At 35.3% G+C, this 24,799-nt stretch overlaps 1 protein-coding gene across 1 annotated transcript in view; it reads right to left on the bottom strand.

The window, feature by feature from the left end:
* Positions 1-24,799, bottom strand: part of LOC145685966 (uncharacterized) — an 81,597-nt gene that overhangs the window by 12,798 nt on the left and 44,000 nt on the right. The window contains exons 9-13 of the mRNA XM_081758759.1: positions 22,266-22,350; positions 17,873-18,043; positions 9,827-9,960; positions 4,736-5,001; positions 3,487-3,594 (exon numbers count right to left, since the gene is read on the bottom strand). Coding sequence (XP_081614885.1) covers positions 3,487-3,594; positions 4,736-5,001; positions 9,827-9,960; positions 17,873-18,043; positions 22,266-22,350 — 764 coding nt within the window. The remainder of the gene's footprint in view (positions 1-3,486; positions 3,595-4,735; positions 5,002-9,826; positions 9,961-17,872; positions 18,044-22,265; positions 22,351-24,799) is intronic.

Raw genomic sequence — 24,799 nt, 5'->3', positions numbered from 1 at the left:
TTGTGAGTTCCGAAACGTCTAAAAAGTGCTTAGGCTTTCCAAGGGAGGATTCATTAGTAAGTAACCAATTTTTTTTTTCTTTTTTCTTTTTCGGCAGTTCAGCTTTCACACACTTAATGTTAACTGTCAAAGAACCTGAATTTTAGTGTATCCTAAAGTTTATATTCTTCTCGTAAATCAGCGAAGGTAAGCAGTACCTGGTCTGGTCAATGGAAAGATGGGTGACCGGTTCGTATTCACTAGATGGTGTTGGCATTAAGACGTTGATTCAGCATCATGAGGACAACTGCAGAGCTACCTGAAAGGAAGAAGTGGCGAACTCTGGTCGGTCACCATTAACGGCGAGGGAAGCTGATGAGCTGACCACACACAATCCCAAAGGCATGAGCGCCACAAGTCGGCCGGTAGACCCTGGTCCCATTAGGACTGTTTCGCCACGAGTTTAATTTAATTTTATTTATTTATTTACTCTTTTAAAATAGTTACATACTCAACCATTTACGTTTTAATATATATGTTTTTTTTTAGACTTCAGAATAAACCCTATTGCGTGACGGTGCAATTAGTGAGGCAATTGAGTAAATTAAACCGATCTTTAAAATGTGAAACTAAAATGTTCCTAAAGTTATGATTCTTTTCGCGAAAATAGGTGTGTGCTTTCTCTGAGGATTCTCAATGGTGCCTCCGGCCTGAAGTTGAAATGAAAAATGAAATGAAATCTTTGAGTTTTACGTCCCACGGTTATGCCGGTTAGGCTAAAGGAGACGGTGATGATGAGAGATGAGTGAAATGGTGGAATGAAGAAAGTGGGAGGAAACGGGAGAACCCCGAGAAAACCCACGAGCACGGGAAGTTGAAATGATCCAGTGGCATGAGTATGAATTCATTCCATCTTAAAAAATATACATGTTTAGCGATATCTTTCCTGGTTTTCCGAGGTCTTTAAATTAACCTACATGATTTTCATGAAACATAGTTTGTATTTTCTTTGAAACTTACTAATAGAGCCAGCTGCTTAGCATTGAATACGAGATAAGGCTTGAATTCTGTAATTATGTTTCAGTATAATCCACTTTTTTTTTTTTAAAAAAAAAAATGAGGCTCTAGAATTACTCGTATGAATTCGGACTCAAATTCCCCCTCCCCCCACAAAAATCTTTAGCAGGCATCTACAGTGCACGCCAACACTGATAATGTCTCATTATCTTCTCTGTTTACCAAAAAGAATTTTCCTGCAGACTCTTCCGATTAATACACTACCCGCCCTACAGACATAATTCATTTTAGCAACGTGTCCATCTCAAAAGTGTCAATATTCGCATTATGATCGGTAATGAGTATTTATCGGAGAGCTTTCTTCATTTACGCGTTCCTTTTCGATCTTATATTATTTTGAAAAGTATACTCGAAAATAGTTCACCCTTCCAAGTTAGCAATCAACTTAGCGACATCTATACAAGCCAAGGAAAAATTATAAATATAAGTAAAATAAGGATCTTCGAGCAAGAATGGGAGGGGGTACGGCTGTCGTGGAGAGTGCTGATACTTGGGTGGCTGAATGATGCACTGCTTTGTTTAGCAACTCAAATAGTTTATTCAGTACAAATATAAATGTAGTGCTACGAGACTCCATCATGCTGTGAAAAAAAGTTAAAGAGCAGTTGCACGTCAGGATGTTTCTACGTGCGCACCATTCACAGCACGACACACATCCATATGATCCTCAATTTCATATCAGACCCTGCTGGGCATGTCAGGCTATGACGTTTTAGATTATATAATAGTCCTCAGTTCGTTATATTGAAATTATGGAAATATTTCAATAATTCATATACCAACTGTTCAAATGATAACACAAGAAATCCAATTTATTTGAACTACTATATTTTTTCGTGGATTTTCTGCACTTAACTAATTATTTTTACAATTAATCTCCTTTATAAACGAAGTTACATACATTCATTATGGCTTCCTCTAATACTATATAGAACTATCCAGAAAGAACAAGTTTCTACATGCTGGACCACAAAAAAAGGAAATGATACCATACGATACAGATCATAGGAAATGGTATCATAAGATATAGACCATTATCCTTAATAACATATACATATTTCTACAAGTTATCGTTACAAGGCATATTTTTTCACGTGTCTCAAATGTTCGTTTTGGGAATCAATGGATAAGATGTCCAGGATCCATTTCTTGCATCAACGAACCCAGATCTCTCACTACTGAACTCTTTTGTGGGGTTTTATTAAAGACACTGTGTACAGTGTTAAAATCGATAATGTGAATCATCTGAAAGCGAAAATCAACCAGGCAGTTCGTACTGTTAGGCCAGATATATTCGACAGGGTCTGCTGTGAAATTTATTATCGCCTGGATGTATGTCATGTTGTGAATGGTTGTACACACAGAAACAGCCTAACATACAAACGTACTTTAACTTACTTTTATCCACAGGTAGTGGATTCTGATAGCACTTCATTTTTTTTTTCACTGAATAAATTATCTGATTTGCCAAACAAAGCTGAGCATCATTCAACCACGCAAGAAGCAACTCCTGCAGAGCAGCAACACGAAACCACACCATTCTTTCTCAAAGACCCAGTATATAGACCAACTTTAATATCTTTCCCAGAGTAACATTTTATACTGTAACACCGTAACAGATAACATCTAATAATGACAGTTAAAATTGTTACAATATCACTGCCGAAGTGGTAGAAGCTATGATACAAGCTTTCACTCAAGTTACACCTGCAACACTCCGCAAAGTGTCGCACAGAACCTGGCGGCGTATTATCTTTTGTCATGAGCATGACACATAGACAGACTGATCCTTTGGATACAATGTTTCCTATCTCAATAGAACTTCTCGAAAGCACTGTTGTTCATGTCATTCAATTCTTTCCGTGTAGTTATTTACGTACGTTTGGTGGTTTGGGTTACTTAGTTTCAGGAATAACGGGACTTTGTGGCCACACTGTATATATCATTAAAAAAAAAATAGGTGAGCTGAATCACAACCTAATCTTTCCTCATTAAATAATAATAATAATAATAATAATAATAATAATAATAATAATAATAATAATAATAATAATAATAATAATAATAATAATAATAATAATTATTATTATTATTATTATTATTATTATTATTATTATTATTATTATTATTATTATTATTATTATTATTATTATTATTATTTTAAAATACTAAATTAATCTTCCTGACGCAACAGAAAATCCAGTAGCCCACCAGAAAGTTACGAATTAGATACTATGTGATTTGAACGTAGTTATTTCCGCCTCTCTAGTGCAGTGTTCTCTACTTTTCAGCCTAACATTATTGATAACTGATCCATGCTTTTGAACCATTATCGAAAATTCAGTGTCAACTCCAGACGAATCGAACCTATAATCATGCGCCTCAAAGGAAGTATACTATAAATTTGAGTAAACAAAAAATAATACTTACTTTGGATATATCTTTGTATAGAGTTCTTCTAGATGCTTTGGTAGGACGTACTCACATAATGGCGTGATGTGTTTGTACAAAAATCTCTTCTCTGTTACACCATGAAATCTGTAATAATAAAGAAACACATATGTAGATGAATTTTCGTATCAACACACAAAGATACATATTTTCTGTACAAACAATATGTTCTAAACATAATATTTTAAACCTGTAATATTTAGAACCTGTAAGTCTTTATCCTGGACATTAAAAATAACTAACAAAAAGTTGGTTATTTACCAATATATTCATTCTCCCGTGGGAAAACTGAATATTCTCCAGATGTATCGGAACAATAAGATAGTTCCTTTTTCAGTAGTAAGGTAACGAAGATAAAAACGGATAAGAGAAATATGGCATGGAAACAGGAATACATACAACCAAATGTGTGTAACGTTTAAAAAAAAAAAAAAAAAAAAAAAAAAACCATCTACTGGAAAGAACGAGCAGAGCACAGTGGAAGAATGAAAGAGTTGAGTTTAAAAGAAGCGTATTGTTTATGCTCCGTCATTATTGCCAGAACCAAAATACACATCAGAGGTAGGTAGCCGAATTCTATCAATGTTGCCAGAATTCAGATTTAAAGTCAGTTTATGATTCTTTAATCTCTTTTCCAAGCCAGCCGTCCTGAGTGAGGTTTTCCTGGGTTTTTCTCATTCACACCAAACAAATGCGGGGAAATACAAACATACAAGTCCCAGGCCGCTTCCTTCCTTCCCTTTCCTCGGGTAGTGTGATCGCCGAGGGACGTAATCTTTCATACGTGTCGGACTAACATGACCACAAATGTCGAAAACCCAGAAAACTAATCCTTCAATCTCTCGTGTTTGTTTGTTTTTTCCTGAACCTACTACATGAACCTGCTTTATATTATGTGTATGTTGCTTTAGTGAAGTGACAATCCTCTGGAAATCCATATACTCTGGATATCCATATACACCATATCCTCTGATTATCCTAATCCAATAAAATTTAAGAAATATGAATGCCGGGAATCGAACCCAGGTCCTCGGCTTACCTCGCCGATATACTAGTCCAAATCCGCTTCCCAGATATATCATACATTTGCAGTCACACTTCTTTGAAATTTACAATTCGCTCAATACACAGTTAGAGTTCAACTTAATGAGATTATTTGGTGCCATGAAGAATATTGGTATATAACTGGTTAGAAAATAACAATAAACTCTTTATAATTTTAACTTACCTAACAACAAAAATTCTGTCATACTCGCTGTTGTACATTTCCCCCATTAATGTCCTTAAGGCGTCTGTAAAAAGGTCCTCGAAACTATGAGGCTTAGAGAATTCCAATCTCTGACACTGAATGACTGTCTCCTGTCTTGAGTAACCTAACTTCGTTGCCACAAGCACAATTTTCACTTTGGGATCACTAATACACCTCTGCAGCCACACAACAGGACCCATATAACTGATCTTCGTATATAATGAATAATCAAAACAATCATAAACCTGTAAAATAATAATAAATACACTTCATTAGTATTCAATGGGCTTGAAAGAACAGATATTATGATAATTAAACAAAGAGAAAAAAAAAAAACAATATTCGTTCTCAAACAATTAATTCTATTCTATTCTATTCATCTCCCTCGCGGGAGATTTTATAATTAAAAAGTCACAGCACTAAGGCCAAGTTGACTGCTTCACTAGAATTGTTTTAAATCTGTTTGTAGTTATTATAATTGTAGAAGATGGCCCGTTCCAAAATGGACGAATTGGCCTGTTTCAAATAGTTCTGTTTCCACACTAGTTTGTGAATTAAAGAGGAAGGCAGAAGCGTAGAACATACAAAAAATTATGTAAAACACTATCAAAATTGTAATACACTAAATTATGTCCAAAATTGAAATTGTTGTGAAAACTTAAATTGAAATAATTGAAGAGCATGACGCTCCATTGTGTAGAACATTCTACGCCATCTTGCCAACCCCCAAACAATTAATTAATTGTAATTTGGTACGTTTCGACTTCTTCCATGGAGTTCTTTTTCAATCTATTAACAACAATAACTTGTATATGCGTGTGTGTGTGTGTGTTACTGGAAAAGTGTTGTTGTTAATAGATTGAAAAAGAGCTGCGCAGACGAGATCAAACTGTACCAAATGATTAAATAATTATTTGGAGACGAATATTGGTGTTCGTTCGTTCTCGTTTTCTTCTTTCTTCCTTTTTCTCTTTCTTTTTACTGCTTTCTTTGTTTCTTTCTTGTTTTTTTCCTTTTTTCCTTTCTTTCTCTTTCTTATTTATTTTTTTCTTTCTTTTTCCTTTCTTTCTCTTTCTTTTTCTTTCTTTTTCTTCTTTTTCTTTTTCCTTTCTTTCTTTAATTAATCAATTAATTAATTAATTAAAATTAAGGTACAGCAGACCATTTCTCTAGTTCCTTTAAAAAGGAAAAAAAAAAAAGAAAGAAAGAATTTTTATGCAATACTAAAGAAATTCTTATTCATCTTAAGTAAAATTCGTGGAAAACAATGGTTTTGTTTAGGTCTATAGCGAAAGGTCCCTAATTCAATCCCAAATCATGTGAGATTCTTTCTAACGTAATGTCTATGTACTTTATAGGTGTTTACTCTTTTCGTTTCACCAGTTCAGTTGACATTCATTTCATTTATAACTCATTCTCTTCAGCTTACGGAATATCATCGTGTCCTACAGAACGTGGAAAACTTAACTATAAACAATTTATTTTACTGATTATCTTTGAGTTTAACGTCCCACGGTTATGCCGGTTAGGCTAAAGGAGACGGTGATAATGAGAAATGAGTGAAATGGTGGAATGAAGAAAGTGGGAGGAAACGGGAGAACCCCGAGAAAACCCACGACCACGGTGTTTGTCCACCACAAAGTCCACACGGCGCGAGCTGGGATCGAACCAGGGACCCCAAGCACCAAAGGTGAACGCTCTACCACTGAGCAACCGCGGCCCCTTTACTGATTATCATTTGGAATGCATGTCATAGAAAATAAAACTTCCAGGCTACAAGTGCTATTGTATACAATTCAAGAACAGTTTGCGAATTAAGCGACCTTTACGTTAAAGAGTAATTATTGTAGCGATTCCTCTGCTTCGCTAATCAGGTATTTACAGTCATATTCAAATCAGCACGGGTACTCGTTTAGGCAAAAACACTAATACAACGAGATAATGTTTCTGTCAGATCTTGTCTCTCGTGTATTACGGAAACCACTTTATAGGCAATTCAAAAACTTTTGGGTGAAAAGTAACTATTCCGGCACAAATAAACTGAACGCTCATTGATCTTGTAATATCTATCTTACTGAGAAGAAACTGGAAAATACTAAAGGACACTACGTTTACAAACCAGAACGCTCACATGACCCTTGATCTGTGACGGAAACAAACTGCCTCGATGTGCTGACACTCCTTTTAAACCGTAATCATCCATTCATTCGTGACCCTCGATCGATCCTGTACATTCAAGGTGAACGCTCTATTAACGATATATCTTGCGTTCAAACACTCAAGTGTACACAAATATCGGAGTTGTAAGTACTTGTATTGTTATACACGAAAGCATATGACTTCGTAGTCACCTGTAATGAAGCAGCAACTGTAGAAATTTTAATTAGTAAAAATAGAAAGGTGTGCTTCTCATCTTTCAACGGCGCACTTAACTGCTTAGGGACGGATTAAAAAGGATTTCTTTAATTTGGAAAACTGTGGACTTTTACATGAATTGAATTTAAAATCCCTTAATCTCATCATGGTTTTATTAATAACTTGTAATTATACTTTGTGTATTTATTAAGTTATAATTAGACATCGGATCTTTATGCAAATGCATATTTTGTTTGATTACATGCATCTTTGTTAAACTTAGTAGGGGTTTCTAACAACAATAATACAACTAGAATTTGAAGTTTTATAGTGCATATGAATGAATATTTTAAAGTTTAGAGCATATTGAGCATATTCTGTACGATTTTATTTTATTTCATATGTACGCTTATAGTAAGGAATAAATCCAGTTTTAGTTTGTATTTTCAATGTCTATGAAACAGAACGACTCCGAGGTACGCGTCCTTCCATCGGATGATGGAAGAATGCCTAATTTATGGAGGGTTAATAATGTCAGGAATCGATCAGCAGATCAAAGACGCCTACAATTGCCAAATCGTTAATCGTTAAGAGAAATCTGATAATGATAAAGACACTGTAATATCGTGTTGACATCAATTCAGAAACATGAGAAGCGAGAAATGCTGCTCAGTGAATGTTAAGCTCTAATTGATAAAGTTCAGCACAGCCAGTTCCTGGTAAATTCCGGCACTCATGGAAAAGAAATTGACGGATGCTATTACCAGAAACTCTGACTACAAAATAACTGAAGGCATGGAAAAACAGTTTGAAGGATTAAATTTCAATTTGTCAGGAAATATAGATACTAAACTTGCTCCTCTCTATAAATATTGTCCAAACTACATCTATTGGTATTAACAGGTCCTTTTCTTAGCTACAAATGTCACAAATATCAAAAAATAAAATGAAATCTAAGTTTTACGTCCCATGGTCATGCCGGTTAGGCTAAAGGAGACGGTGATGATGAATAATGAATGAAATGGTGGAATGAAGAAAGTGGGAGGAAACGGAAGAACCCCGAGAATACCCACGAGCATGGTGTTTGTCCACCACAAACTCCATACGGCGCGAGCTGGGATCGAACCAGGGACCCGAAGCACAGGAAGTGAACGCTCTACCACTGAGCCACCGCGCCCCCTCAAAAAATGAAGAGAAGCGTCTTGTGACGTACTGTAAGTCAAACAAGTAAATCCTTACGAACGTTATATTTCACGTGCAAACTTTGTCACAACTTTGCTGCATGTTTGAAAATGATCTCTTTTATTGCCTTATTAGTGCATATTTTAACACATTTAACAGCATACTTGCATGCATATTTAAGGAATTTTAAGTGCATTTAAATCCGATGTCTAGTTATAATGCCTTGAACCAAACCATTATCGATATAATACTCGAAGTTGATGTTGTTTTGAAGTGTTATTTAAGAACACAAACGTTATTTGGGAGTTAATAACAGAAACTACCATTACGATAAAGAACTGAATTGTGAGACTCGTACAAAATATTCCATACTTTGAACGGTTAAGAAATACTGAATAAAAACTAGTTTCGCAAAGACTAAGATCTATTTTATTATAAAAAGAGTAAATTTGTTTCTTCTAAAAGGTCATTTCTCCTGAATCTAAATTAAATTATATATATATTTTTTAAATTATATATTTTGGATAGAATATAATCGTAGACTTAATTATGTGTGCAAGTCGCTGCGAATAAATAAAGAAGATGACAGTGCAATTACTTGGCGATTCTGCTTGTTCTATTGATACAATTAAGAACATTGATCATTTCTTCCATTTTATTCTGTGGCGATCCATTTTTTATTCATTTTATTATTATTATTATTATTATTATTATTATTACTAATGTTACTACCTGTCGCGATTTCGGAGGTGCCCGCGTCCGGACGTGGCTCCGTCCGGACTTTAAAACGTCCCGATTTTCATATTTATTGTGTTAAGATATTAAGATACGTTAACTATTTCTATTTTCTTTATTTACATGTACTTAGGTACGTAACACATAGGCACGTAAGTTGGCTATAAACTATTTAAATTAACCATATTATTTTATTATATATTAATTTTATATGATATTGGGCATCTACACTTTGAACTGTCTCACTTTCCTTTTATTAATTAGATAAATATTGAGAGACACGGTGGCTTAGTGGAAGAGTGATTACCTCTGGTGAGTGAGGTCGCTGGTTCGATCCCCCGACAATTAAATTTGTGGTGAACAACGTTTTGTCCGTGGGTTTTCTCGAGGTACTCCCGTTTCCTCCCACATTCTCATTCCACCAATTTTTTGCATCATTCACTTGCCTTAATCATCCTTCTGCCTTAATCGGAAGGACATAATCGTAGGAGGTTAAACATTTAATTTCATTTCAATTACATAAATATGATTCTCTCTCCACTAGAAAAACACATTAAATTGTTAATGGAAAAAGGTTTGTTGGTACATTTCTGCCCCGATTAGCTGCATGAAATATGATTACAGTTTGCTTTGGAAAGATAACAACCCCAACTGTTACTGTCATTATTATTATTAGTATTATTATTACTATGAATTTAAATAACTTTTTACTTTTATATACGGTACTTAAAAATGTTTCGCCACACCATTTGAGCAACACCAAAAGCTCGCCTTAAAATTTAAAATTCTATTTCTTACCTCACATGCACACACTTTTCTAATAACTTCTCGGAAAATCTTCATCAGAGTCATGAATTCTTCACAGTCACGTGAATATAGTAAAAGCACTTTCGATCGTTCGTCCGTATACTCTTCGGTATCACTATGTACAGCTATATTAAAAAGAAAAAACATTCATTTTAATTTCTATTTCTGACTACATTTTCAAAACAATGAAAAGGAACTGATCTACATAAAACAAGTAATCTTTCTTCAGACAATTTTCACGTACGAAACTTGGCTTAAGAAGATATTCCGTAAGATAAGTGAAATCCGATTTATCATTGAAGATTTATTGTGCAATATAGATTCTTCTCTTGAAACTTCTTATAACGTTATACAATTGATTACATTTCAAATTTCTTAACAATTAGAAGCATAATTAAAGTTTACCAATAGAGATAATTTCATGCATAAAAAGGTTCACTCGCCTTGTGAGCACTCCGATATTGAACGGATTAATCGATATAATTCAAACTCATTATCAGCATTAAAAGACAAGCAAAACACAAGTACACTTACATAATAAAAGTGAAAACGCAATTACTGACTAACATACACGCTTCTGGCAAGCGTTCTCATGCAGAAATGGCATGAGAACGCTTCTAGCGTCATTCTTTCCTTATCTTTATAATGTAAATTTACCAGTGTTAAGCTGTTCACTGCCTAACTACAGGTAGTGACACCTGGTAGAAAGCCATAATTTGTAAATAAAATATTGGAGCGCCTTTGGCGGGCAGTATAGCAGCAACAACCAGACAAGGGTTGATAGAGGTCCTGCCTTTTTGCAGAGGGATTTTCAGCCATTCCTCTTGAAGCTCAGTGGCAATTAAGCACGTGCACGTGGTGGAGGGAAACGTTTCCTCACTCCAACCTCTAACAAACCCCATATAGGCTTAATAATGTTGAGATCCGGCAATTGAACGGGCCATGGCAAATGTTCAACCTCACTGTCATGTTCATCAAACCATTCTGTAACAAGTTTAGCAGTGTCAATGGGGCAATTATCATCCTGGAAAACTGCACCACCGTCCGGGAAGAGTGTTCGAACCATAGGGTGTAAATAGTCCTCCAAAATGGTCCTATAGTCCTTGGCAGTAATACGATCCTCTAGAACAACTATAGGGTCCGAAGTTACGCACGCCAAACCAGGATCTGCCTCCATGTTTGACTGTGGGTATTAAGCAGTTTTGGTTGTATGCACCAGAGGGGCTTCTTCAGATGAACACTCCCTGTTGTTCGGAAAACAATAGAACTGGACTTATCTGAGAATATGACACGTTTTAGGTCATAGGAAGTCCAAGTTTTATGCTTCGATATAACTGAACCCGCTTTGCAGCATTTGTGCTGCTGATGAAAGGCTTCGGTATCGCAACTCTGAAATGGATGTTGGCCTTATGCAGGTGTCGACGGACTGTTTTCGTGCACACAGGTTCTATGAGGGATGTATTCACTTCTGGGTGATTGCCGATGGGGTGGTTTACCGTTTTCGTGCAACAATATTGATCAATATCCTGATTTCCTTTTAGATAACTTCCGTTTTCTCCTGCAGTTGCTCCTCCTGGATGTGATTCATTCTTCCTGTTTATATGCATACATCATCCTGGATACCGTAGCTCATGAGACGTCCCAAAGTTTTGAACACAGATACACTTGCTAGATGCGGTCCTACGATCTGGCCTCTTCTGAAGTCCGATATGTCCTTCACTATATCGCTCTACAAACACGATTTGATGTTCACTGACGGACCTCTTCTACTGGAGTGACTACCAAGGACCTGCACGAGTGACTTATAGATCAAAGGTACGATGTAAACTCTGGTGAGCCCCGCTAACATCCTACTATTTGTCCATGTGTTTCAGTTGCAATGTCCACTACCTGTATTATTTTTAAAAAATCCTTCTACCTTGTATTCCGAACTTCAGAATCGTAACAGCATTCTGTTTCAGGACATACCTGAATTCTTTCTCAGTACATCTTCCATTACTACAGTGCCCGCTAGAACAAGTAATATGTTCTGTCTATCCGATAAACGCAGGCTTCAATGTAAAAGCCTTTGTAAAGAGAAAGTTGGTTCAATCCAAACACCTGAAAATTATTTTGGCTGAAGATATAAACATTGGATCACCTTGAAAATATGCTGATGAAGTAATCACTGCATCACATTTTGACATTTCATAATTATTGCTAATACTGAAGACAATGCCTAATTGCAGATCTGCAACACACTTCTGGATTATAACTACTTTCCATGTGATCCAATAAATACATTTTTAACCAAAATAATTTTCAAATAGTGTGTTCTGAACCCTACAGAGATTCTTACATTGAAGTATGGGTATTTACGAATACACAGAACCTATAACCACGTTCCATAAAGCGGGTTGGTAACAGAAGATCCACAGAGAAAGTGTCCAGAGATGTTCCACAACACTGTTCTGTTGTGGTTCTAAAGTTCGGGATGGAAGATAAGAGCAATTTTTCTAATTATCTGTGTTATATTTGCCTTTTAACCGTGATAATGAAACTCGAAGCTGCCTGAAATGTATTTGTTTAGTTTATTCAATACGGTGTGCCTACACGATATTTAAACATATATGCTTTTAAACTTAAATCAGCTTTATCCACTTCTTTTAAAACGTAATCGCTAGTATGTCAAAATACGAACATACTTTTAATGTAAAATTATGTTTAGCTGAGTGGAGCGTCGTGGATTTTGAAAAATCTGAGATATTTCGTTGACTTTATTTCTGTCAATTTTGACGAGCATGTTATTATTTCGGAATTATTTTTTGAACTGATTCTTATTCCAGGACATAGTGGTCTGGTCTCTTGTAAATAGTTGAGAAGTGACCAAAAGCACACGAAAAAGTGACCAAAATCTCATCATGCCCCTTTTTTCCTTTGTAATTTTCTCCATCACCTCTCTCTTTGTTGTTGTTTCATTTTTTTTTTTTTCTTCCTCCTTTCTTAGGTTTTCTAAGTATGCTTTGTAGTTACTGTAAGCAAACTTAGCAGATGTAAGAAGTTTCTAAGTAAGTGGAACCAGTTCTGGCCTATTTCCGAATTTCTTCGTCCCAGACATTATATTTAACTTAGCACTGAGAGTTCTCAAAGCCATGAAATATTCAAATTCACGATCTACGCTTAAGAAGAATACAAGAAGCAAGACGAACATGATGAACCACACAAACACACACAACGTTGAACGGAGCATTAACTATTACGAGAGAAAACTAAAAGACTATTATGATAGAAGAAAGAGTAGACACAGAAGGGTTCTCAACCCCACCTTGAGAGCTTAAGCATCCAACAACCATCCACTGTGCTTTAGAAAGAATAAAAGCTGAAGTGAGAATAAAGCTGACTGTTTCACATGTGGCAGCAAGTACTGAAGCTTTCAGAAGAGTAATGAGTAACAAGTTTCTGCCTTTTTCCATTTATTTTTATATTTTTCTTAGAAAACTGTTAATGCAAAACATAAATCACACGAAAAAGTCACTTCCCAAAAAAGCAACTTTTAGTGACAAATTTGAAAAAAAGTAATTTTAGTGACCAACTTAAAAAAAAAATAATTTTATAATAGTTAAAAAAGTGTCTCGCTATGGGCTATGTTATTCCGTATTTCTTTTCGATCTCCCTCAGGGATACACGGTTAGTGTATGCGCTTTTGGCGTAGGAGAACCGGTTCGATTACCGGTGGGAGCTCCTGTGGTTCGGATCCCACGTTAAGCTGTAGATTCACATCTCATATAGCCTCACTGCTGAAAGGAAGGCTAAAATAAAATAAAATAAAATAAAATCTGGTATGCCAGAAAAAGAGGTCTTCAACACTTCAAGTCAAAAACAAATAGATTTGTATATATGTACGCTTCTGAGATAGGAAAACTTAACTACGGAATACTATGCACTGAATAAACGGTGCCTGCCATCATTGTTAATACTCATATTTTAACTCTGACAGGAATAAAGTTAATACAACATCGCAGCTTTTACAAACGCCAGACGCGCTACTCAGTTAAGCAAACTTCCGTCTTTTAGTAATTAAAAATAAAAAATATAAAACATTGAAACATATACCTTAACGAAACACTTATTATTATTCTAAGGAGAAATTTTTCGTGGATTTGCCTTATATTTCTTCTTCAATCTTTAAAATAACGGAAAAACAAAGATCAATTCTTGGGAAGCACTATGAAACAGTATGGTCAATTGAATGTCTAAAATACTGTTTATATTTAGTCATTATAGAAACACAAGCATCACCTATGTACCTCACTATTAAATAGTAACAAAATGAATGCTGTTATTAATTCAAATAATAACGAAATTGGTCACGAGAAGTATATTTTCTTTATAATACTGTTTTATCATTGTGTGTAATAATACACGAAGGGTCAAATTAAACTTCTTTGGTTCATAATGCTTCTTAAATACAACAGAACTACATTTTTATATTGTTCTTTCCTTTCCCATCATTTTCAAAATCGATAACAAAAAAAAAAGGACTGGAAGAAAACTCTTCATTATTACAGCATTTCAAATGAAATGAAATGAAATTTCTAGTTTTAGTCCTCGGTTATGTTCTATACGGTACGGAGGACGGATGATTAATGAAAGTGAATGATTATGAAAGAACTGGTAGAATGAAAATGTGGGAAGAAGTTAGAGAGCCCCGCGAAAGAACACGGATAAATGTTGTTCATCACACGCTTGCATGGCCGGGGATCGGGCCAGGAATCCTTTGTATCAGAAGTGAGCACTCTACCACTGAGCCATGTCCCCCTAAAAGCATTTCAAATTTAATGCAGTTTGTAAATGCAGAAAAAATCGACAACTTCAATCTTAAGATTTAGAAGTAACTAGAATGTGAATGTTGCAATAGCTAGTAGAAATAGGGTAGTGTGTATAAGTCTAACTGAATTGTTATGTTGTCTGAATAAATACGCTGAATACATGTTACGGAAGTTTATGGAATAAGTCAACGGTGGCATAAGCACAATTTGTTTTCAAGCTAACAATTGATTTACCGAAGAAAGAGGTTGGATTATATGACTACCATGACTAAAGTGGGGATGCTTATTAAGATCTTTTATTGAAGTCAATAACTAAATGATATGGAAGGGGGTTATTCTAAAGGACGATTTTATGACTTTCCAAAGATTTCAGGTAGTAAAATCAAATACACGTGATGTAACTAGAATACAGAATCTAATCGCACTTTATCTTGACCGTTCTCAAAACTTCTCTACCGTATTGTTACCTATAATATTTATCATCAAGACAGAAACAGACTGCAAGTACAGTATACAGTTTCTTCACGTACGGACAATCAAGGACGTACGCAGGAGGTATGTCATGGAGAACCGGAACTTCACCCCCCCCCCCTCTCGAAATTCCGATTTTTTTGTAAATTTAATTTAATTTTAGGGATGATTTTACAAATTTTAATGCAATTTACTCTGATCTTGAATTTGGGTCACTTACATCAACAAGCTTGTAATTGTTTAGATGTTGGTGCCGGAAGACTATGTGTAGTCCATCATGTAAATATTGGGCATACAATCTACCATGTACTGAAATGTGCGAGTCCGAAGGAAGCGAAGAACTTTGTTACAATTGAAAATATCGTGTACGGCATGGAAGACATTTCGCACAGGAATAGTTTCTTACAATGTCCTAATAGTTTTCATGACAACGTGCAATTACTCAAATTCAGGGATAGAATAACAACAGAAATGCTTATAAATGTAATGTTCAAAGATTTAAAAAATCCCTTTATGTTGCTCGAAAATTATTGATTTTATCACAATATTTTAAATAAACATTTTCCTTCTGCTAAGAATTAGCTTTTATATGATGTCAAGCGCATGACAATCGGATGAAAATCAACTGTTTTCCAATGAAATATATATCCAACTACGAAAATGGCGTCTCGTCTTAGCAAGATCTTTTAAATGAGCCATGTTCCATCAAAATCGGATAAAAAATACGTGACCTAGTTTTTAAAGGTGGCCATCTTGCTAACGTCACCAACGCTACTTGCATCAGAATATGAAGTGTCATCATGGAAATTATTCATGTAGACAATGTTAACGATGAAGTAAAACTACCATCAACATTTCTGCACTAAACCTGCCACGGGAGCCCTTTTTACTACATATACTTCATTACTATTTCCCAAATTCACTTGCCCGTGACGTAAAATATTTCTCCAATACCGTTCTGATCCCGTCTATAGAAGTCCGCCCAAATTATTTTGAAGACTGTGAAATAAATTATAATTAGATCATTAATCAGCTGATCAAACATTGTCTCATGATTAAGTGGCAATGTCGAATTTAATATGGTGGATAGGATGTTTTCAGTTCAAACTCCTCCAGCATTTGCAATGTTATTCTCGCTGTGTGAGTTCAAGCATTGCTCTGTTGAAAGATTACCTTTCGCCTGTAAACTAAAAATAATGCGGGGATGAAGATCTTCTTTAGCCAGGACTGGTGGTTTTTCTCCTTTCCCTTTTTACTGTCTTCGGCGCTTGACATTTTTATAGAGAATCCATTTCTCGTCACCAGTCACTATTTGATTCAGAAAAAAAGGATTCATTCCTGAGGGGTAACTCTAAAGAATACACATTCACTCTCTGCTTGCGATTAGACTCCGAAAGTTTGTGAGGAACCCAATGACCCAAAATTTGCTGATTTTTCCGATTGCACGCAGGTGTCAATGAATTGCTGAATGACCAAATGCAAGCTTCTCGGCTAGGTCCTCAACAATTACGATGGAATTTTGTTCCACCAGGGTTTTCAGGGCATCCTCGTCGAATTCCATAAATTTTCACAGAAGAGGCTCGTCTTCTAGGCTGTAATTTCGGCTCGGAATTTCAATACTGATGAATATTTCTTGCACTTTCCGTTGCGTTGTGAACTTTACTGAAATCATAAAGCAAAATATGCTCCTTTGTCACTCCATTATAACTCTGAAACAATAATTGTTCCAATTGTATTGCACTCTTCGAAACTTGAGCTAAGAAGACGAAATAAAATGAAATGAAATCTTTCAGTTTAACGTCCCACGATTACGGCCTTTAAGCTAAGGGAGACGGATGATTAAGACATGTGAATGATGATGGAAGAATTAGTGGAATGAGAATGTGGGAGAAAACGGGAGTACCCGAGAAAACCCACGGACACGATGTTGTCCACCACAAATTTACTTAGCTGGAGATCGAACCAGGGACCCCACGCAGCAGAGGTAAGCGCTCTAGTATTGAGACACCCTGTCCCCCTAATGGGGCGTTTACATTTGGTCGATTTAGTCACACGGCTAAATCGACTCGCTGCATTTGCGACTAAATCGAAGCAACTAGACCGAATGAGATCGATGGATGTGTTCAATTGTTTCAACCGAAATTCAATGCTCCTTGTAGACTCGCTCTCCTCTGGTCGATTCGAAATCGACTGGCAATTTTAAAGATGTCCAAGCAAAAAGTAATTGGTACAATTTGCGGTGTTATAGCAGAAGAAAATAGAATCGACCACAGAAAAAAGAACGTCTTTCAATTCAGTTGCTAGTCGATTAGTCGCTTTCGATCAACAAGCGATTAAGTTGAAGTCCTGTTTACACGGTCGATTAAGTTGAAAGTGACGTCAATTCAACTGAATCGAACGCAAATCGACTAAGTGTAAACGCCCCGTTACTAAGATGATGATGATGATAAATGCACTACCTGCTTTTATACCAAGTTGCAGGCAGTTCATACGTTTCTCCTCCGACTGTTAATTCATGCAACTGAGAAAACAGTATTTATGAGATGACCCGATACAACCTTTAAAAAACTGAAAACACAACCTAATTATGAGGTGCTAGTTACATCCGAAAACTATAGAAAAATTTGGATTCATGTAATATCTCTAATCTGACCGAAATTTACATCTAATCGTCTTTCCTCTGCCGAATTTCGGCAACACTAATTGTTGTAACATTTAAAAAAAAATAATAAATAAAATAAAATAAAATCTTACGTACAATCAATCGGTATACCAATCTTGTCTGGTTTACATCTTCTCCTCACATAAAGAATAATAACAAATGAAGCCACAAATATTGCCAAAAACACACCAAACACCACAAGAGTAGGAGTCGAAAGCTTTGTATCAATCTCTGCTTCTTGTTTACTACTCTTTGGAGGTAGTATCTCTGAAAGAACAAAATAGATAACATACATATACAAAGTACTGAAATATCAAAAACATTTCTCTGTTAATTTATTGAAAAAACGTCACAGTATTTCAGCACTTACAAAAAGAAACGATTGTTTTCAAGATCACTTTCAATTTGGTTGATTTTATTATTATTACTATTTAAACAGTAATTTCAACATATGTAGTTCATTTATTCTTGAATAAATTTTGAAAACTTTCTGTGTATTGATTACTCCTCCATGATGAGTTTGGATATAGCTAGGAAATAAGAATTCCTTACAACATTTTATACCTTATTATAAAAATTTAGTAGCTTGAAGAAAGAAGGTGTAAGGTTATGGATTCATAGAGCATTTTAAAAAGTAAAAATACTATCTTGCCGGTATAAAATTATTTTTGATAAAGTAGATAAATTTAAAATATCTAAGATCAACGTTAACAGACCGAAACCATATTCATCAAAAAATTTAATGTCGTCTGAAAGCAGGGAATTCGTGTTATTATTTAGTCTAAAATCTTTCGTTTTCGCGAATTCTGTCGAAGAATTTCGCGTTTAAAATACATAAAACGATAATTATACCTGTTGTGCCGTATGGTTGCGAAACATGGTTGCATAATTTGGGAGAAGGTTGAAGGTATTTGAAGTCAAAATCCTGAGATAAATATTCGGACCCAAGAGAAACGGGAATGGGCAATGGCTCAAACTTCATAACAAGGAACTGCATAATTTATACCATTTACCTAACATTGTTAGGGTCATTAAGTCTAGGAAGTTTAGGTGGGTAGGTCAGTGTAGCCAGAATGGAATAAAACAGGAACGTTTTCAAAGTTGAAACTGGAAATCCATTGCGAAAACAACTATTAGAAAGACTTATGCACAGATGGGAGGAAAATATTAAGATGGATCTCGCAGAAATACGAATACGAGGTAGAAACTGGATCCAGTTGGCTACGGACAGAAGTTAACAGAGAGCTTTCGTTAACGAAGCATTGGATCTCCGGATTCCATGGGCCATAGAGTTACTTATAAAAATACTCCTTCATCAAGCTTTCTTCATTCCCTTTCCTATCCTCCACTTACAAAAATATGTTTCACGGTAATTTCTCGTATAAAATTTCCTATTTTCATGAAACATGATGTAAATTGTCTTTGATGTTTTAGGATCTTTCCTATGTTTGCGCTGATATAGACGAGGAATGGGATGTGTACTCACGCCACTCAACTTTGAAAAATATACTTCAATATTATGTATTTAAAAAAATAAATAAATAAATACATGAGTTTACTGAGATATTTTCAATCCGTTTTTGTTAGCTTTTCCGCATGAAACTATTACTATCGTTTGCGTAACATTCTCTTATCATATTTCGTTAAAAATCTGATGACCAAATTCTTGACTGAATAAATAGACACGAGACTTTCCATTTTCAATTTTCAGGAAGGACAAAGCTAAATATCGTAATTTCATTAATGGTAGTATGCTAACTCTACACAATAAATCATCGATTTAATAACTGATACTAACAGATTTATTATATTATATTACGAGGGTAATATTAGGAAATAATCGTTTCCCGTTTAACGTCCGATGTTTATGCCCTTTAGGCTAAAAGAGACGGATGATTAACGAGAACAAGTGATTATGAAACAATTGGTAGGCTGGGAGGAAACAGGAAAAACCCGAGAAAACTCATGGACACGATGCTACCCACCACAAACACCCATGACCTTGGATGGAACAAGTGACCCCTAGCACCAGAGGTTAATACTTCACCGGTGAGACACCGTACCCGCAGTTATATTACACGAAAACAGTTTCTAATTGGTAGGTAAATAGTGCATTTTCTGTGTGTTGCTTTCCCTATTTTCGAATTACTACCACAGTTAATTATAAACTTGGTGTAGAATTCGTGAATACCTAAGTCCAGTATTTGTATCACTGTTAGGAGTATGAGTATCAGATAGTAAAGCGTGTCACTGTTTGGAATATGACTGTCGCTGCTAGAAGTATATGTGTCATTATTAAGACTATGTGCAACTGTTAAGAATATGTGTATCACTGTTAGGAGTACAAGTGTCACTTAGGAGAGTGTGTCAATGTTAGATGATGAATGTCACTGTTTGGAATATGACTGTCGCTGCTAGGAGTGTGTGTGTGTCACTATTAAGACTATGTGTCTCTGTTAAGAGTGTGTGTATCACTATTAGGAGTACAAGTGTCACTTAGGAGTGTGTGTCACTGTTGGATGCATGACTATCACTGTTAAGAATATGACTGTCGCTGGTAGGAGTATGTGTGTCACTGTTAAGAGTATGTATATCACTGTTAGGAGTATAAGTGTCACTTAGGCGAGTGTGTCACTGTTGAAAGCATGAGTATCACTGTTAGGAGTATGTGTCACTGTTGAAAGAAGACAAATTACATTAGATAATTTGCTACCAAAAATGTATTTTTTTACATACATATACATTATATAAATAAATAAGTAATCTGTTCCGGCAGAATAAAAAACATCAATTATTTTTAACAACGAACAACATATTTTTCGCGCCACAAAAAGTTGTTCTCGAAATCTACGAATGTGAATTTAGCATCTGGCTGCAATGGCACACTTTGTGGTCTTTGATGCTTCCATCAATTTCTAAACTATCTGTATATGTGGTATGAAAATTATATATGTGTATTTCATATTATTAAGGAGGGGTTATTTAATCTACGAGTAGATTCTATTGTGAATGATGATGGATGGTGAATCTCGTATTGTATAGTTTTTGGTATAACTCAAATATAACCATTTAAGTTACAATTATGTCATTTCTATTTGTTACTTGTTGGTTGTTGTAAATATAAACAACGTATATATTAATGACATCTTTTCTACCTATTTTAGCTTGATGAGAAAAAGGATTTAGGATCTAGTAATTATATTTCTGGGCTTTCGGCATCTATGCCATGTTAGCCCGTCACGTATGAGGGATGACGTCCCTCGGCGAGCACACTATCAGAGGAAAGGGAAGGAAGATAGGATTGGGAAAGAAAGGAAGCGGCCTGGGACCTGTAAGTTAGGAACCACCCTAACATTTGCCTGGTGTAAATGAGGAAAACCCAGGAAAACCTCATTCAGGAGGGCAGGCCTGAAAAAGCTTTTTACACTTTTTCAACCGAGTGCCTCCACCGGGAATCGAACCCGGGACCGCTCGCACCGAAGGCGAGAGAGTTAGCGACTACGCTACGCGGGGCCACTTGATAAGAAAAGATAACCAATTCTATAGAATGCTTACATAGCCAAGTTTGTAACTCTGTTCAATTCGACAGAGGGCGTTTAGATAACCGCTTCGATAAAACAAGTACTTGAAAAGGACTTTATGTTTTCTACATGGTTTTTGCTTTTCAACAGTATCCCTACATTCTGCAGGGAATTCGTCCGTTCAGTATACAAGAGGCCACTCTAAGTGATCTTCGCGAGTTATTTACGTTTTTGCACTCGAAGGTTTCGCTTCGAGAAGGGTTTCCCAGGAATATACAGTCTCGAGTTCGAGCTATGTTCTCTGTGTTTGAGAATTTTACTTTTAGCCAATAATAATAGTTGATGTGCAGGTCCCGATAACAAACCTAGAAGCAGACAGCATTATCGCTCGCTCCGAATAAGTTGTTTTTGAGAGTATGACTGGAATTAAAGACAAATTTTTGAGTCAGTTTGACATGTTTCTAGTTAAGGTCAAATAAGTCATTCACCGTATAGGGAAAATAGACTCCCATAGTATATCTAGTAGGGAAAATTTAGTGTTCTTATAGGAGACAATGTCCGTTTTTGGATATTGGTCTTTCCACATTCATTGGTGATTTTTAAGCAATACGTGGTTTCCATGGTAACGAAAGAGGTCATAGGATTTTAGTGATAATTTTGCTCTGGAATGAGAGCAAGAAGGTGCCTTGTTTTCTATGTTCAAAGTTTTTTTTTTTTTTTTTTTTTTTTTTTTTTTTTTTTTTTTTAAATAGCATCTGGCTGTTCTGAAGTTATGTTGCAATGTATTTTCTCCACGCTCTTGGATGGCTCTAGCTTTGAAACTATGCACTTCTTACCAGAGGATCAAAAAATATACATATTTCTTACGTTAATGTGAGAAATTACCTGTTGTAGTTTGTCGATATAGTTGATTAACATTCTGTAAATATATATATACTTCCTATTATAAATCCAAGCTAGAAACCCACCTTTGATGGAAAACCAGGAGCAGTCTAAGTTTCCATCGATCCATACAGTATCTGACTCGCAACGATCGTCACCGACGATATTGACCTACAAAACAATATTAATAATGTACAATTAAATCTATATTACAACAATCTTACAAGAATTTCATATATATAAATTCTTATCAGAAAATTAGCACACACTTCCGCTAAATGCTTTTTCAGGGCGTCTAGTGAACTTGACTACATTTTCAGTATATTTCAGCGTTCAGTATTAGAAAAATTTCCAGTATACTAAGATGAACTAAAAAAATTGAGTGCCAGATACTCATTAAAAAACTGAGTACACTATGATATTTAACAGCCTGTAAAATATGTTGAAAATACAGTCTTCAATATTAATAGAAAAATGCACAAAAACTAGGGGGTTAAAATCTAAAAAAAGGAAAAAACAAAGTGTTTTCTGGATGTTCATTCTCCCACAATACCTGTCGTAATCCATACCTATCTTTTGCGATGTTACCCTCCATTCACCCCTCACAGCTTTCCTCGCGTGGTTCACCGTATTTTTTACAAAAGAAAACATTGTTAAGCAGAAGACCAACGAATTATAATATCAAAGAGTAATATGTTTAATGTTCATGCTTACACATTTAGACGTGCTAGTTTTGATACTTTACAAATATTACATAACTCCATATAAAATAAATTAGAAGAACATTTTTCAGGTTACAATTTGACTATATCCTTTTAAATTGTCCCTTTCTGTTTGCAAAGCATCAAACACAACACAGAATCATACACAACCTGCAAAACAAAGTGTTTTCGTGTAAGTTTTCAATAAGATATTGTTTGATTATAGAAAAACCTCTCGACTGCTGTACTTCGGTGGAAAAAAAACAAGCATCTCTTTTTGTGAAATAAACCAACTGTCCATTGTACCAATATTTTCCATTGTACAAATTTTGCGTTTTGTAAACTTAAATCCGATTTAAACTACTCGTTGAGCAAAACAATATACCCATACAGTACACGATTCGAACTAGTTAAAACCGAAATATCAGACCACAAACAAGAATATAATCACTGAAGTGCGAAAATAAAGGACCAAGCACAGTGTCGAAGCAGGTTTGCCCAAATAGAAAGGCAGAATAGTTTCCAACACAACACATAAAATTGATGTACGTTGGCAACACTGTACATCAAGACTTCACATGTATGGTTCTACTCATAATTAGATTTTCTAGATGTTACAATTTGTGTTCGTGCTATTTAACAAAACTTTATTTTGTGCTCAGTTGGCAAGACTGCATTACATATGATGTTATTGAGCATGTCTGTGGGTACAATGTTTACTTACTATACTGTTGTGTAAATGTCATTTTGATTACTTTAATCATTTTGAAGTTCTTCCTGTGTCAGTATATCTTTTGCATTGCTATTTTCACATGGTTCTAGATCCTTATTTCCTGTGTATCTCCTGTGTTTCTGGGTGTCGGCCCGTAAAACTTTGAATTTCTTACTTTTCTTCATTCCTCTATCGATTGCGCATTGTTTGATTGGGCAATGCTACTATCAATATAGATGTTCCTTTGTCAGACTGATGACGTTACAGAATTAACAGTCTCAACAAGCAGCAAATATTCATTGGCAGTTTAACGATCTTTAGAAATATTCTGTGTATATATAAAAGGAAATTAAAAGACTGTTTGTAATAATCTTATTGAATAACTACGCAACTTTACAAAAAGTGCATAATAGTTAAAACTTCTTTACTATAAAAATACAGGATGTCTCAAAGGTCCCCTGACATAGGGTAATTCTATTATTATCTGAGTTACAACAACATGAAAGATGGAAAACTGTCTCCAAGTATGTGAATGAAGGTACTTTACACTAACGTGTCGATGGCCAGCCCCATTTCAAACAGTAACTTCATTCACTTATGTTGTGGATCCAGGTAAATGGCAATGTTGCATTTTGATTTAACATTGGGCGCATAAAGAGTGTATAGCCCAAACGGCTCGTCCGATTTTAAAAATTTCTTCACTTTAGATTGAAAACATCATATTTGGAAACGGTTTCCCTCTTTCATTTTGTTGTACCTCTGATAATAACAGAATTACCCTATGTCAGAGGACTTTTAAGATACCCTGTATGTAAAATAGCATTCGTTCAAATTCATCGCATCCAAAACGTAATGGCAAATTTAACAAACAAACAAGCTAAAAACATGCTGTACATATTTTATTTATTCACTTATTTTTCCTTTCCTTGAAGACAATTTTTATAATGTGTACACTAGTAACTTGGAGACATATTTGTCGACGTAACAGAAGCATGCAAAAGAGGGTAATCCACTCTGCCTATCACTTTGACAATGGAAATACACAATGATTCTGACTCCTAGAAACAACAGCTCTCTTTATTATGGTATTCTTTATTTACACCAATTGGGATGGTACTTCAGCAGAAGTCATGTTTCCTTCCGCCCTCAATGTTCTTCCACAGAGCTTGAAAATTTGCAATACGATATATCAACTCTCTAGAACGAG

The sequence above is a fragment of the Thermobia domestica genome, chromosome 5, assembly GCF_964235325.1.
Source record: "Thermobia domestica chromosome 5, izTheDome1.hap1.1, whole genome shotgun sequence".
Lineage (NCBI taxonomy): Eukaryota > Metazoa > Arthropoda > Insecta > Zygentoma > Lepismatidae > Thermobia > Thermobia domestica.
The sequence above is the reverse complement of the archived record's forward strand: the minus strand, read 5'-3'. Positions and strand labels throughout refer to the sequence as shown.